Source organism: Xyrauchen texanus, chromosome 15 (genome assembly GCF_025860055.1).
Source record: "Xyrauchen texanus isolate HMW12.3.18 chromosome 15, RBS_HiC_50CHRs, whole genome shotgun sequence".
NCBI lineage: Eukaryota > Metazoa > Chordata > Actinopteri > Cypriniformes > Catostomidae > Xyrauchen > Xyrauchen texanus.
Genome location: NC_068290.1, coordinates 31421773 through 31438843, shown reverse-complemented (window position 1 = coordinate 31438843; position 17071 = coordinate 31421773). Strand labels below are relative to the sequence as shown.

The 17071-nt window shown below is 38.3% G+C and overlaps 1 protein-coding gene across 2 annotated transcripts; it reads left to right on the top strand.

The window, feature by feature from the left end:
• The first annotated feature begins 759 nt into the window (after positions 1 to 759).
• On the top strand, positions 760 to 17040 carry ptpn2a (protein tyrosine phosphatase non-receptor type 2a). 2 transcript variants are annotated; one of them, XM_052144072.1, is made up of 9 exons: positions 760 to 997; positions 2100 to 2190; positions 2394 to 2494; positions 3187 to 3285; positions 4993 to 5130; positions 5379 to 5489; positions 5704 to 5865; positions 15342 to 15523; positions 15701 to 17040. In XM_052144072.1, the coding sequence occupies exons 1-9, from the start codon at positions 941 to 943 to the stop codon at positions 15891 to 15893; spliced, it is 1134 nt and encodes a 377-aa protein (XP_052000032.1). In that variant the 5' UTR covers positions 760 to 940; the 3' UTR covers positions 15894 to 17040. The 2 variants fall into 2 exon arrangements, with proteins under 2 accessions (XP_052000032.1, XP_052000031.1); XM_052144071.1 differs by having other exon boundaries at positions 5280 to 5489.
• The last annotated feature ends 31 nt before the right edge of the window (positions 17041 to 17071 follow it).

Below are 17071 nucleotides of genomic sequence, written 5' to 3'. Positions count from 1 at the left end.
GGGCAGATCAGGGACGGACTGGCCATCGGGAGAACCGAGCAGGCCGGTTGGTCGGCCGCGAAACGTGCCGAATGGGCCGCGATAAGCTAAAATGCAGAAAAGGACAGCGAACATAAAGAAAAATCGAACTGTTACACCCCATATGTTTTGAAATAATTACTAAAAGGGATAGCTGACCCAAAAAATGCAAATTGTCATAATTTACTCACCATCATGCCATCCCAAAAAATAAAATAACAGCAACGGTATATGAATGCAAGCTCTTGTGCTGGTTATGGCCTGTGCAAACCACAAAACAGACAGTCTATCCAACCATGTATGACAATGGGGATTGGTTTGCATTATGCATGCTAAGGTGTGTGCGGGATAAAGGCATTATCTCATTAACCATATATAAGAAGCAGCTGTTTAGCTCGTGGAGTATGTGAAAATCATAGTAAATGAACCACATGCACATACACATGTTTGAGCCTGGCAACATTATTTGTTAAGTCACAACTCAAGGCAAACGTTTTAGTGATCAACATATATAGGTTGTCAGTATAAAAGGAACCAAACTGTGTGCGTTTTAAATAATTTGTGTGCACTTTTAAAAAATACGACACGTTAAAAGAGAGAATGACAAATGAACTGAACTCATTAATAGACCTTTTTCACGGATTATTCCTGGAAGTAATTAAGGTACTGATGATGTCATGTTCGCCTCTCGCAGACAGAGGGCGCTGTTTCTCGCTCTCACAAACACACGGAAGTGGCCGATGGGGGTGCTGAAAGTGCTCGTAATTTTATCCTCTTTGATGAGGGTTAACAGCGCACTGCACCGTTCCCCTCGCCGTTTTCGCGGGATCATGACAACCTGTAACGATGGAATAGCGACCTCTCGTTTGTTCTCGGACCACATTTGATTCATCCACCTCCAGTTTCACCCCGCTTTGAAAAAATGGATCAGGAGTTTGAGAAAATCGATTCATCTGGACTGTGGCAAAACCTTTATAATGTAAGTCATGCGGATGTTTTTAAATGCTTGGATATTAGGATAAATTATAGGGGCACTGTTTTTATTTATTTATTTAATTTTAACATTGGTAGGTTTGCGGTTTATATCTGGTAAAATTAGACTGGAAAGGCTGATAGTCCTTAGTCAAGTCCTCGGCCCGTCATAGCGAATGGGTAAAAGTTCTGTGTGACTGCGCATGCGTGAAATACCGACAAATACGGTCCACTTTATCTTGCTGTCAGCAGCTAAATCTAAAATAATCTGCCTTCGCGTATCATTTCGGCTCAATAAACCTGTTTATGAGGGTAAATATTTCACAGGCGCATTCAAATAAGCTACGTGGATGTATATTTTTAGTCTTTTAAACCAGCAACCTGAAGCCTGTTTTTAGTGAACCATACAGCCATGTGTCAAAATAACTTGTGTACACTAAGTAATTTCCAGAAGTGCACGAGTGGTCATGTCAAAGTGCGGTGCATTAGAGCAGCTCGGGGCTTCCTGTGAATACGTGGGCTGCGTCTCAACACCTAGCGAGCATTCTACCTAGTCAACATTTTGGAGCGCGCGCAGCATTTGAGGCATTATAGGCGCGTTTCAAGTCATTGGACTGCGATGTACTACATACATTTAGATTGTATCGTGTATTGTGCGGATTCCAAACGGGTCTCTAGTGCCCCAATTGCTGTCTAGGTAGGCAGCTCGCTAGGTTTTGAGACACAGGCAACCATGCACTGATATGGTTTCTGAGAACTGACGAGCACTTCCCAAGAACTGAAGAACCGAGGCTGTCAGTTATCTATAACTCAGCCAGATACCCAACCCCCTTTGATTCGGCTGTATATATTTAATTCTCAGGGTTTTATGGTCTTATTCATTTGTATTTGCACAGTCCAATCCATGAATAACACCCTCAAGTGCCATCTGTTAAAAAATATTATTAACTATTTCATAAAGTGCTATACAGGCTTTGCAGTATGACCGCCATACTGTATGTGTATATTATAATACTTAAGTGTATGTGTTTGTGTGTTTTTCGTTTCCTTTTTTAGAAGTGCTCTGAGGTTTTCACACTGATGTTTGTTATTTTGTAATTTCTTTCTAGGAAATCCGTAACCATTCTCAGGAGTGTCCCTACAAAGTGGCCAAGTTCCCAGAAAATCGCAATAGGAATAGATATAGAGACGTCAGTCCCTGTAAGTTTCTTCCATGTAAACTGTGGCTTTTTTGAACCATTTTAAACATTGTGACTAATTGTGTAACCTTCCCCTTAATAGCTCTTCATAAAGCTTTTCTTTGCTGTAAGCTTTAGCTTGAATTAATTGAATTTCACTCAAGTACAGTATATGCCGAGATATCTGTTTCAGCTCTCTTCAATAACCTGCATTTTTGTGTCAAGATGATCACAGTCGAGTGAGATTAGAAAATTCAGAGAATGACTACATAAATGCGAGCTTAATATCCATGGAGGAGGCCCAGAGAAGGTACATACTGACACAGGTATGACAGTAATGGAAAAAGTAAGCCCACTGTTTGCATTTTTCTGACTTGCATTCATGTCTCATGTGTCCTAAATACACATTTACATGCAGAATTAATTAATGAAAATATTAATGAATAGTTTTTTTTATTTTTACGTTCCCCTGTTTTTATAGAAATACTAATCTTTATCATCATGAAACTGAAGGACACATAAGAATGCCTCATGACAGGGGACCTGGGTAGCTCAGCAGGTATTGACGCTGACCTCCACCCCTGGAGTTGCAAGTTCGAATCCAGGGTGTGCTGAGTGACTCCAGCCAGGTCTCCTAAGCAACCAAATTGGCCCGGTTGCTAGGGAGGGTAGAGTCACATGGGGTATCCTCCTTGTGGTCGCTATTAAGTGGTTCTCGCTCTCAATGGGGCACGTGGTAAAATACGTGGATTGACTGTCTCAGAAGCGGAGGCAACTGAGACTTGTCCTCCACCACCCGGATTGAGGTGAGTAACCACACCACCACAAGGACCAACTAAGTAGAGGGGAATTGGGCATTCCAAATTGGGGAGAAAAGGAGAGAAAGAAAAAAAAGAATGCCTCATGACTGTAATTGATTGTAGATGTATAAATCTTCATTTGTTTTGTATTGTCCAGCTTGTTGGAATTGTTAGTCTTGTTTAGTAATGTAATAGCAGGTATTTTTCCTTTTCTGCAGGGCCCTTTGAGGAACACTTGTGGTCATTTCTGGCTAATGATTTGGGAACAGTGTTCCAAAGCAGTTATTATGCTTAACAGAATTATAGAGAAAGGCTCGGTGGGTGATTGCAGCTGACATTTTGCTCTTTTACTACTTTAACTTTTAACAGCTTTCTAATTTGTGAAAAATTAAAGGGATAGTTCACCCCAAAATAATTTACTTGCCCTCATGCCATCTCAGATGAGTAGGATTTACTTTCTTCTGCTGAACACAAAAGATTTTAAGAAGAATATTTCAGCTCTTTAGGTCCATACAATGCAAGTGAATGATGGCCAGAACCCTGAAGGTCCAGAAAGCACATAAAGGCATAAAAGTACAAAAGCATAAAAATAATCCATAATTCTTCAGTGGTTAAATCTGTATAATCAGAAGTGAAATGATAGGTGTGGATGAGAAACAGATCAATATTTAAGCCAGTTCTGAAAAGAATTTGTGTTCTGCAGAAGAAAGTCTGGGATAACATGAGGGTGAGTAAATTATGAGATAATTTTCATTTTGGGTTAACTATCCCTTTAATACTAGTGTGTTTGATGGTTGAATTATTTCATGTATGCCTAAAGACCACATATTTAAACATTATGGGTTGGTACATGTTGATAATACATCCATGAAATTTAGTAATCTTTAGTAAACTCTTCTCTTACCAGTAAACCCCACTAATTCAGTCATAGATTGTTGGTCAGCATAATGCATGTTTAAAGCAAGGATTGCTTCTTCTTATTTTCAGATTTTTGCTCTAAAGTTATTTATTGTCATGTAATAAAAGTCTGTTCAATCTTTAATTTATCATATTAAAACAGAAAAGCACTTCAGTAAGCATCAATAGTTCAGACAAATATAAAAATTCTCTAATTTACTCACTCTCATTCCATCCCAGATGTGTATGACTTTCTTTCTTCTGTAGAACACAAACACAGATTTTTAGAAGAATATCTCAGCTCTGTTGGTCCTTACAATGCAAGTGAATGGTGAACAGCGCTTTAAAGCTCCAAAAAGCATAGACAGTCATAGTAAAAGTAATCCATAGACTCCAGTGGTTAAATCTATATCTTCTGAAGCAAAATGGTAGATATGGGTAAGAGAAAAATCTATATTTAAGTCCTGTTTTGCTATCAATCTCCACTTTCACATGTTCTTTTGTTTTTGTCAATTTGTATTCTTTGTTCATATCGCCACCTACTGGACAGGGAGGAGAATTTATAATTAAAGACTGAAATATCTTATCACTTTTGAAGAAATTTATTTAACCACTGGAGTCTTATAGATTATTTTTCTGCTTCCTTTATAATGGAGCTTGAAAGGTCTGGTCACCATTCACTTGCATTGTATGGCCCTACAGAGCTGAAATATTCTTCTTAAAATCTTCTGCTGCATAAAGAAAGTCAAACACATCTGGAATGGCATGAGGGTGAGTATATGATGAGATGATTTTCATTTTTGGGTGAACTAACCCTTTAATTAGAAAAAATCATGGAACTTTAAAAGAAAGGTTATAATTTTGTATTGTGGCCATAAATTTAAGTAATTATCAAGTGACCTGGTTCTTAGACCTGCTTTAATGCACCGCACTTTGACATGACAACTCATGCACTTCTGGAAATTTAGTCTTGTGAATGCAAAGTAATGTATTGAACAGGCGTTGTTGGCTTGCCTAAATAGTGCTAAATACACAACAAATTGTTCCAACAGTATTAAATAATTTTGAAATGCAAAAGAAAAAAACAGGGGTTATATTGTATTGCTGTTTTTGCTCATTTTGAACAGGAAAAGTGTGCACAGTACTGGCCATCAGAGGAAGAGCAAGACATAGATTTCAGTGACACTGGGTTTGTGGTAATTCTTGTGTCTGAGGACGTCACACCGAATTACACAATAAGACTACTAGAACTTCAAAATAGCAAGGTGAATGAAAATCTGCACTGCAGTAGTACTTTTGTTTTGGAATTCCTAATTTTTCATTATTTTCTGTCCACCTTAGTCTGCTGTGTTTTAAAGGATTAAAAAAAAGAGTAAATATGATAGTATGTTTCACTTTAGTTGTATCTATTCAGACAGGAGAAACCAGAGAGATCTACCATTTTCATTACACAACATGGCCTGATTTTGGTGTACCAGAGTCACCAGCGTCATTCCTCGACTTCCTGTTTAAGGTTCGAGAGTCTGGCTCTTTGGGCCATGAGAACGGGCCTGCTGTGGTCCACTGCAGCGCAGGAATAGGTCGATCGGGGACTTTTTCATTGGTTGACACATGCCTTGTCTTGGTAAGATTGCATAGCTACAGAATACTTAATAAGCTTCTAAAGGTTAAACGGTACATATTCTTTTATTACATTGGATGTCCTCTTTGTATAAGACAGTCTAATAATTACCATACTCAAGCAGTTGGTAGAAACATGGGTAGAAAGATTGTAGTTATCAGGCATGATATGACATGTTCAGAAGAACTGACTTTGCTGTGCCCTTTTCTATTTGTAGATGGACAAGAGGAAAGAGACTTTGTCTGTGGACATTCAGAAGGTTTTGTTAGATATGAGAGCTTATCGAATGGGCCTTATCCAAACTCCAGATCAACTTCGGTTCTCATATATGGCAGTCATGGAGGGTGCAAAGAACATCCTGGGAGACTTTACGCTACAGGTAATGAACATAGTGGAATTGCAGTATGACATTTCATTTCACAGGATTTCCTCGGGTCTTAAAAAGGTCTTAAAAAGTCTTAATTTGCCCTTCTGCAAATTAAGGGCTTAAAAAGGTCTTAAATCGGAGCAACAAGTCTTAAATTCATAAGGTCATGGCATTCAATATTGTACTAGGGATTGTTTTCATGCTGCATTTATGTAGGGTGACCAGATGTCCCATTTTTAAGAGGTGTGTCCCGACAAGTCTCTGAACAATGTAATTTATGTCCCGGTTTCACAGATTTTTTTCTAATTACATTTAATATAAAAATGTTCCTTCTCGCTATTGTCTTTGGTATCGTTTGCAGAGAAGAGTTGAAATTTTGATGCGTCACACATTGATTTGACGATACTTTCATTCTAGTCTTTCAGTAAATCAGCTGAAATGTATCTGTTTACTATGGCAATGATGTCATGCGCTTGGCGCTCTAGCTCTTTGTCGCCTGTCAGTCAGCGCAAGTAGAAATGCACCAATAAAAAAATTGTTTTCAACAACGTGCTGAAAGAAGCCGATCCATTTCTTTGTGCAACGTGAATATGTAATTGAGCATTTTTCTGTGACTGTCACTGTGAATATTCATTTCCACAAGAGCACAGAGGTAAATCAGACAGTCACATTCAGACAGTTACACTGCACTTTTTACATAGTACAAACACTTATATGTGGAGATATGGGGGTTGCATTTTAAATTTAAGTTTGCAATGTTGTGAATTTTGTGTTAAAATATGTACCTGACATTTCATAATACATATGCAATATGACATCCTATGGATAGAATAGGCTACATGGAATTTGTACATTTAAAAAAAAGGTAAAATGTGATTTAAATCCTGACATAACAATCTAAAATAAAATATTAATTTTACAAACTATACAGTCCTTCATTTACTATACAGTTACAATAAGTGCAGAAGTTTGCATACCACTTTTGTTTTTATAAGCTTCCACACCCCTTTCAGAATGTATACAAATAGCCTATAAGAGATAAAATATATTTTTATGTAGTACTGCTCATCAAAAGCTACATAACACAAAATGTACTCTTATTTACACAAATCATCCTGTTCAAAAGTTTGCACCCCTTGGTGCTTCTTGTGTTTCCTTCTTGTGCATCAGTAATTTATTTCACGAAAAGTGTGACGTGACGCCATGCTAGGAGCGGACGTGTGAGCAATGAGCTCTGCGCACTTTGCTAGTTTTTAGTTATTTTTGTGTTATAATCCGGTGAGATTTGATACACCCTGCTACATATTTGCTCTGTGAAGTCAATATGTAAAAAAAAGTCAAAATCCTCGGGCTCTGGAGATATTAAAAGACACTTACGTGATCAAGCTGAAACCTCTGACGGGCCTGCGGCCGCGGGACTTGATTTGATTGGTGCGGCTGGGGAAATCCAGCGTCAACTGTCCAACGTGTTTGTGATGCTGACGAAAGTAGTTGCTGACTTAGAAAGATCTTGCTGTATACATCGATCGATTATGGCAATGGAAACAAAAAGAGTTTGTTACAAGAGTGGCAGATTATCTGGAGTCATCGGAGAGGCAATTATCTGATAATGCGTTGGTGACCAAAGTTGATTTGGAACACAATCTTGAAAAACATGAAGATCTTGAGAATAGGAGCCGCAGAAATAATATCCGAATTGTTGGAATTCCTGAGCATGAGGAGGGCAGAGATATGATGAAATTCCTAGACAAGCTCTTCCCAAGTCTGCTCGACATAACAGGCCATAAGCTGGAAATCAAGCGAGCTCACGGGGTTCAGGCTCATAGATCGGCTGAGGGAGACAGGCCCCGATCAATCCTGGCCAAATTTCTGAGATCATCTGATAAAGATCTTGTTACGTTAGGAGCAAAGGAAAGGTTTATTGGAAAAATCACCACGTTTTCTTGTTCCTAGACTTTGCGAATATGACGAGAGAAATGTGATCGATTCAAGGAATGCAAGAAACTTTTACATCAATGGTAGATTGCTTTTGCACTGATGTTCTTGGCCAAATTGACTATAAATACAAAGGATGACTGCAAAGTATTTTTATGCCCCAAACAAGCACTGTCCTTCATAAAAACATTGAAGTGAATAAGCCATTTTGTGTTTCTCATGTGAGTGAATTGACTCGCTGTACTTACTCTTGGCTGTCTGAGGAAGCTGGGTGCCATTTTTTTTTTCTTCTTTTTGTGTTGGTTCCGTCTAGCGGCTGGAGTTTGTTTTGTGGAATAACACTTCGTCAAGAAAAGTTTGCATTGAAGGAAGATTGCTATTACACTGAGGTTCCCGGCAAGTGATAAGGATGACTGCAAAATATCTACATGCCTAAAACAAGCGATGTCTTTTATAGAGTTGATGGAATGAGGAAATCATGGTGTGTTTCTTAAGTATACACTGGACTGTTCGAGTACCCTGGACGCCGGTTTTGTTTTCTTTTGTGCTGGTTCCGCCTAGTGGAAGAAGTTTCTTTTGTGGAGGAACATACCTTCGGGACAGCTGTGGATGAATCTGCTTTTTCTATATTCTTATGCCTTCTATTGGCTGGAGTTTGTTTTACATGGTATTTTCTGTTATGTAATTTTGCCTCACAAAATTTGGAAAATTACTTGAGCAATCTAATGGCAAAGTTGTTGTGGGGGTTCTCGTAGGAGTGCATGGACTCTGAGTTTAGAGGGATCGATGCCGTTTGGCGCTGTTGAGCACGCGGTTAATGCACACGTTTTTTATTTTTCTGTTTCGGGGGGAAGTTCAGGGTTTTATTGTTGCACTAATGCTGAAATGTGTTCTTTTATAATTTTGTTTTTGACACAATTAACTTTTTGTATTATACTAAAATGCCAAATGTTAATATGAGTGGGTTATCTCTCTCCACATGGAATGTGAATGTGTTGGGGCACCCTATAAAAAGAAAGAAGGCTATTTCTTTTCTTAAACGTAAGAAATATGATATTATGTTTCTTCAAGAAACTCCTCTTACCCTGCAGGAAGCTGGACAATTTGGGAAGATATTGGGTGGATATGTTTTCTTTAGTGCTGGGTCAAGTAAAAGCAGGGGAGTCAATATATTGATAAATAAACATCTACAATTCAAATTTCTCAAACAGATTAATGATAAATTAGGAAGAGTCAGTATTTGCTGAAATTCAGGGGCAAAGGTTGATTTTGGAGAAAAATAAATCATATAGTTGGCGCTTTAATGTATCCTTTATGCAAAATCCTGATTTCAAACAAATGTTAAAGACTGAAATCAACGTTTATCCTCAGTAGGCGTGGCTTGATGTTGGCATGTGAGCTTCATTACATTTATCTACGATTGGGAAGTTTAATGTTATTAAAATGAATCGTATTCCAAAATGTAACTACCTGCCACAGTTTCTCCATGTAGATGTTCCCCTCTCTTATTTCAAGCAATTAGATTGCATAGTGAAGTCCTTTATTTGGAATGGTAAGCGTCCCAGGTTACATTTCAATAAGTTACTTAGGCCGATTGACAAAGGTGGGCTAGGCCTACGCAAGATTTTGTTTTATTATTATGTGTTCGGTCTTAGATATCTGGCACACTGGTCACTCCCACCCCTCCCTGGTTTCGTATTGAACAAGAATTCTGTGCCCCCATACTGACAAAAGTGTCTAGAGTGTTTAATTCGGACACTTATTTAAATGTTGCCTCAAGCATATGGCTGAACCCTAAATTACATATTAATAACTCCCCTTTCTCTTTTGGGAAAGGTCATGAAGCCTCCATGTTAATTCTGAGTGTGGGGGACAGAGGATTCCCTCCGGAACGCATATCCGCTCCTCTGATCATATGCCTGGAACATGCGTTGCTCGCAATGATAACCGTTTCGCTTTGCTCCACACAATCCATTTCTTTGCCAAGCTGTGAAGCTTGCTGATTTATATAGGCTATTACCGTTGTGTTGTCTGTCCTGATCAATACGTGGTGATTCCTGAGAAAAAACACAAAATATCTGAGAGCTAGAAACACTGTTAACATCTCCAGAATATGTATGTGATTTGTCTTTATTGTGGGAGTCCAAACACCTCTCACTGTTCTGCCCTTGATCACAGTGCCCCAGCCTGTGAGAGAAGTGTCTATCGTCACCACTTTTCTCATTAAAATTGGACCGAATGGGCACCCTGTCCTGAGAAAAGACGTGGCTCTCCAATGATGGAGAGCGTTCATGCATTCTGACAAGATGATCACTCTGCATCTGAGATGGCACTGATGGCCGGAGTGCAGTGGTGCTGTCCAGTTCTGATATTCCCTTATTCGCCCAGGGGAATCATGGCCACTATTTAGGCCATCAATTGCAACAGCCGGAGACACGTCCTGAGAGAAACCGATCTCCCACATTAAAAAAGGGAGAGGCAGGTGCGAAACACCTTTATGCATTCCTCTGGAAGGAATGCTCGAAGCTGAATAGAGTTCAGCCTGAGCCCCAGATAAATTATTAATTGTGAGGGCATAAGACTTTGCTTGGTTTATTCTGAATCCCAAGCTCTCCAAATGTGTCACTAACGTGTTTGTATCTCTCTCCACTTGCCGCTGAGACGCCGTGTAAACAAGCAGATTGTCCAGATAAGATGACACTCTGATTCCCGCATTCCTTAGCGGTGTCAGAGCCGATTCCACACATTTGGTAAATACCCAATGTACTAGAAAAAGAACTAAAGGAATTTTCAGTAGCCTCTGTCATGATATGCAAACCTGAGATATTTCAGGAAAAATGTCTTTGTGAACATATGCATCATGGAGATCTATTGACTTAAACCATATCAGTGACAAATAGAATGAGACAAAGTTCTGAGTGTGATCATTTTGAACTTGTACTTTCTGATGTGTTTGTTGAGGATCCTTAAATCTAGAATTGAATGTAGACCTCCCCCTCTTTTTGGAAAGACAAATTTCCAGGAATAAAAACCCTGATGGTGTTCTTCCAACTGTATCATTTTTGTCACTCCCTTGCAGAGTAAAGAGGTTATTTCTTCCTCTAAAATCAGAGCCGACTCCCCTTGTGCTGCTGACATTAACACTCCATTGAAAAGAGGTGGTTTTACGGCGAATTGAAGCCTGAACCCAGGGATAAATTGCGCATGCGTGTAGGGCTGGTCGATATGGAAAAATGTTTATCGCGATAATCTTTTTCATATTGTTCGATATCAATATGTATCACTATATACATTTACACATTGCCCTTTCTTTTTTTTATTTCAAAGTTGACGGAAGAAAACAAAAAAAAACAAGTCAAAATAGTCTCTACAAAACTGAACAGGGGTCCAGAGACAGCCAAAGCAGTGGGGGCTGCGGGATCTTTTACAAATTGTACCGTCTTTTACCTTTATCAATGCGGAAGGACCTTCGCTCACTAGTGGTGTGACAACGCCCTCTTGTGGTGATGAGTAGTGTTGTCACGGTACCAACATTTCAGTAGTCGGTACTCGATACCATTTTCGGTACCAAAGCAAAACACAAAAACAGGTTACTAAACAACACTCTTTTAATAACAAAGTCTACAAAACATTAGCAGCAGAACGAAGAACAAAAATATGCCATTGAGCAACACTTTAATTTAAATATATTATTTTTGAATTATAAAAAAACTGTACAATGTATGCTTAAAGTATTTTTGAACACTTATATAAGATTTGCTTCAACTTTTGTAACTTTTCATTTGTTTTTACCAAGTACTAAAAAACAAAACCTAAATAAACAAGCATACAATAGAATGAATAAAATACAATTTCCAAACTAATGTGCAAAGTGCTCTCTTATTAATAAATCTGCATATTGCCAATTTTCTTCATGATAAGAAATGCATATGGACATATATTTAGATATCATATTATGATTAAAGTTGCGAGCAATCGTGTTCTAATCTAGCTGCATTAAGTGAGCGCGCGCAAGGGATGAGTTCCCCGAGGCAGAGTTTCTCTCAGCCGGGATCAGTTTCAATCTCCCCCTTAGATCGGGACATTCGCGAAACTCATAGAAGAGGCACTGACCACACAGAGAAATGCCAGTTTCTGAGTTTATAGTTATTTACATGATCTGCTTCTGTATTATTTGAACTTTAATAAAGCAATAACGCATTACATTTGACTGCATTTAAGAAATGCTGGGATGTTTCCTTTAAAGAGCTCCGCCTCCGCTTATTCCACAACGGAACATGCGTCTGAATGTACTTTTTTTTTTAATCATTCCCTAATACTTTGGGAAATACATAAAATAAACTGTGAAAGTTTAAACTCACCTGCTTTATTTGCTTGAATAAATCCGGGTGTCTGTCTTTCATGTGCTTTATTAAGTTTGATGTGTTCCCTCCTTTCGTCAGAAAATTGCGAAAGCAGCGTTTACAAATAGGTTTTTGCTGATCCATGATGTTTCCCTTTTCACCAGCCTCAAATTACCTGGCTTTTTCCACTTTTCATTTCGACATGATTCAGTTGAGACTCCGCAGTAGCAGCAGCAGCTAATTTGCTTGCCGCAATCTTTTGCTTGTTGTGAGCGTTTGAAAGTTCCTGCCTCTGCATGAGTACCAGGTAGACCCAGTACTCGGTACCCTGGTACCTTCAGAAATTCTGGTATCGTAAATAATTTTTAGTTTGTGTACCGACTTGGTACCGGGGTACCGGTATTTTTGACAACACTAGTGAAGTGAGTGAATGTGACTCTGAACTGAGAGTCATGTTCATGTTTTTTTGTTTTATTTTTGTGTTTGTTTTTCTTTTCACACAACTCTGCACCCTTCAGCACTCAGCCTGAATGCCCCCAGTTTTTATTTGAAACATACCATGAATGCTTGTGTGAACTGTCTCCATCGCCCTCAGAATGTACCCAGTGGGTGGAGGGAGGAGAACATTTGTGGGGAGGCATTTATTTACCTCAAGGAGGGGCACGGCCGTGACCCTCAACCTTCTCTTCCGAACCTTGGTCGAGAAGGATGAAAAATGGGGGCAACCCTCCAGGCTGGACAACGCGACCTGAGCGTGTTTATCCCCCAGGCACGAGATGCAATGCGGACGAGAATCTTTTGCGAAGATCCATGCACCGCATGCACATACTGTAAGCGGGGAGGGCGGCCTTTCCCACCTGAACTCTCTGGCTCTTAGTTTGCCATACTTCTGCAGTAAGTCCACTACAACGTGAAAAACCTACACAGAAAATACTATTAGCCACGAAGTGTAGTGAGTGCCGCAAAAAGTCAGAAAAACACTGAAAAGTGCAGAGATTACAATAGCAGAGATAATCTCGCCGTGACACATTAGTTCACTCTGCTATACAAATAATTGCCACTCCACAAACTCTCAGAAAAAGATTTATTGTGTTTGGACGTTACCAGTGGCTTTGTTGGCAAAACGTTGAACAATAAATCTTAGTGGCCATTTATAGTAGTCAATTACTAAAATGGCATAAATTTATAATTTTTATATTCAACGCACCAAAAAATTTTAAGTTGCCGATCATGTGTAAAATAACTGAGAGACATGTGTCAAACTTTAACTGACCAAAATATTTTAAGTGTATTCATTATTTAAACGTGTATCAAACATATTAAATATTTATCAATATGAACCGATTGAAATAACTGCCCCGAAAACGCATTAATATTCAGATAATTAAAATGCATTACACTCTTGTGGCAGAAGAGTTACACATTGATAAGACAATACAAAAAGCAGCTTTAGAATACAATGTATTGTTTACTACCATATTATTGATAATAAGTCAATCATTGTCACACGGTTCACAGCAATCCATTTCACAAATGAATTTGTCAATCAGTTTCGAGATTTATTATGAGGACTTGTTTAAGGACCCGTCAATGTACACTTGCATCAGACAGATTCTTGTGTAGCGTCTCATGTGCGTTCTGTCTTAAACATAAAATGTAAAAGTTAAATATAGTTTAATACTTATAACACATCTTGAGATTCCTTAGTTCGGATTTGCGCTCCATCAAGTGTTTTGAACGTAACACATGTTTGTGTTTTGCTGCCTGCTGGAGGGTTGTTTTGTTCACTGTATAAACTGCGTGTTGCCCACACCGTTGAAGTTTCACTTACTGCCCTCTGGAGTAAACAGGTGATACTACAAGCTTGCATTTCTCTAGGAATTTTCCTTATTACGGTCCGGGGCATTTCGATTAATTGCGTTAATTTTTTTAACATGTTATTTTTAATAAAATTAATCGCACTGAATTAATGCGTTAAATCGGCAGCCCTAATATTTATATACACTGGCGGCCAAACGATTGGAATAATGATTTTGCTGTGCCGGAAGGAAATTGGTACATTAATTCAACTGATCAGAAAGTATAGTCAGTTTATCTATACATTATTGATGTAAAAAAACAGCACCGTCACTATATGAAAAAATAAATATTTTATCAAATATAGACAGAACCCATTTCCAGCAGCCATCACTCCAACACCTTATCCTTGAGTAATCATGCAAAATTGTTAATTGGGTACTAGAAAATCACTTGCCATTATGCCACAGTATGCAATAGACTGTCAATGCAAAATTAAACGGCTTTCTCTAGAAACTTGTCAGTCAATAATTTTTCTGAGGAATGAAGGCTATTTACAATGCTTGAAATTATAGGAAGTCTTCAGTTTTTTGGCAAAGGTGTATACTACAGTTTTCAACGACAAAGGACAACTGGCTCTAACAAGGACAGAAAGAGATGTGGAAGGCCAGATGTACAACTAAACAAGAGGATGAGTGGTGGAACACTTCCATTTGAAAACAATTGAACACTTCTGATTTGTCTGCAAATTTCAAAGCACTTCAGTTTTAGTTATAATGCCTGCATGCATTGTAATGCACATCTTCTAAGCTTTAAAATTATACCTATTTTGTGTTGGTGAAGACTGTAGTTTTTGATAATATTTTGATAATTAATAATTCTTGATGGGCCTGTTGGCTTAAAGAGTTAATTGCATCTTATTGGAAAGTAAGGGGCAGGCATGAAAAAAGGGTGGCAGAGGACAGTCTCTGTGTTCTAATGTTATAATTATAATGTTTCTATGGATTCTATATATCGTGGGGCGAGAGCGCTATGCAGCGCATCCGTTTGAATTGACTAGCGCCTTTTAAGATGTTATTTTACATTTTATATTCATGTATTATTTTAAGATGTTAACAAATTTTAAGAAAAAATTTTTCTCATGAATTTGAATGTTTTTTGGTTTTATTTCGTCAAGTCTTAAGAAAAAATATACAAACTTTCTTAAGAAGTTTATTTCAGGAATACAAAATATATTTTTTTCCTCCTAAAGTTAGAAATTAAGAAGAAATCGATTAAGAAGAACGTTCTGTGAATTAGGCCCCAGAATCCTAAATGGTTCTTTTATTGAATCATAACTTTTTCTTTGTCTAAAATGTTTTACATTTTTTAAAATCTAATCTCTGTCTATCCCTCCTTTTTGACTGAAAGCAGAAGTGGTCTAAAGAACAGCAGGAGCCAGTGGCTGATTTGGGTTCATCTCCTCAGAGCCCCATCATGAGCTCAGAAAAGCTGAATGGACAGTTCGACTCTTGTATGAAGCCACAGGATCTAGGAAGTGAAGAAGACAGGGTACAGTCACCAAAGGAAGAGCAGCTCACAGCGTTAACAGGAAGGTAAGAGATGCACCTAAGAGAAAGAAACAAAAGACCTGCATAAATTAAATTCTAATTTAAGAAATCTAATTCATAGTGTAGCTTATCCCAGAAAAAAATTCTTAAAATGCAATTTTTGCTTGTTGAAAATAGTTGAAAGAAACAACCTTGTGTGTTTGTGGTTTTAATTAAATCTAGCCTACGCAAGCGAAACCGCGAGGAACGGATAGCCAGCACATCACAAAAGGTGCAGCAAATGAAGCTGAAACTGAGCGATTCGGAGAAGAAGAGAGATAATTGGCTGTTCTGGAGACCCATTCTCCTAAATGTCGGCGCTGGTGCAGCTCTAGCACTAGGACTGTGCATGTGCTGGGCTTTTCTTTCCCAGTAATGCTATTTTACCACACAGATTCCTCTTTTTGACTTTTATTTTGTCCAGGGACCCAAATTATGGTACTCCTAAAAGTAGGTGCTTGGATGTTTTTAGATAAGTGACAAAATGTAGAATGATTGTGTTTACAAGCATTTATACTCCGACATTCTACATGATTTATTGAATGTTTGTGTAATAAGTGGTTATTACATTGTAACGAATGCTGTAGTTACTTTGTAACTACTATTGTAATTCCATCTTGGTATAAGTTCTCGAGGCCTAAAAACATACTGTACAGTATTTTGTTTAAATGTATCTGCAAAGCAATTTTCAATATAGATGTTATTCCCTACGAGTTCACCTGTCCAAATTGTTCTGCATTTTTATTCATGGGGTCACTCATTTGTTTCAATAGGTCAGAACCCAGTGAGGTTCAGTACATGGTCTTTACATGCACATCTCAGGATCTGCTAGTAATAAACTGACTGTAGACTCAGCCAAATGTAATAAGTGGCCTGGTTTCCACTTTGAAAACTGTACATAGTAAACTCTTTCACAAAACAAGAAATATTGCTTTTTACTTGCATTATTGTCTCAAGGATCATCTGTGCTCATGCCCTTGTGTGTTTCTCTGGTTTCACAAGGTCATTTGTGCTCATGAAATGATATCTCGCATTTATCGATGCATGTGGGAAAAACTGATGTATGACTGCAAATAAATGCAGATTATGATAGATTGCACTTGTTGCGTGTTTACAGGTGTCTCGATTTCCCACACAGCTTGCCTCAATGCATCGTCAGTCCTATCATGTTTAATTTTAAGAAAAGGGATACTAAACAGTTCTAGTGATTTTATTTTTGTCTCTGAGGGTCAAAGATTGTTCCTAGTCACATTTCTTCACACTGTGGCATTTAATTGTGGGTTTAATGCCAATTACTTGGCAGAATCAATGTGAGTCAAATTAGATGTCCCTTCCCGCCACGGTTCCAGGAATTGATCCAATATTTCCAGAACTGGCTAATGGTGGAATGGTAATTTCATTCCATCTAGCCAAGTGACCAACCGGGAAAGACCTATCCTTTTTCCTCTTAGCAGCCCTTTGTACTGAGTACGGGAAAAGAGCTTACTGGATAAAAGCACTTCAGAAGGGATGGCCTCTTATTAGCCAATAAAGTGGTTTTATTTTTACATAAGA

Bases quoted from the DNA above. Each gene is read 5' to 3' on its own strand.
- ptpn2a (XM_052144071.1), top strand. From the start codon at position 941: ATGGATCAGGAGTTTGAGAAAATCGATTCATCTGGACTGTGGCAAAAC. The intron at 2,495-3,186 runs GTATGACAGTAA...CCTTTTCTGCAG, and splicing joins GAAGGTACATACTGACACAG to GGCCCTTTGAGGAACACTTG. The intron at 5,490-5,703 runs GTAAGATTGCAT...TTCTATTTGTAG, and splicing joins TTGACACATGCCTTGTCTTG to ATGGACAAGAGGAAAGAGAC.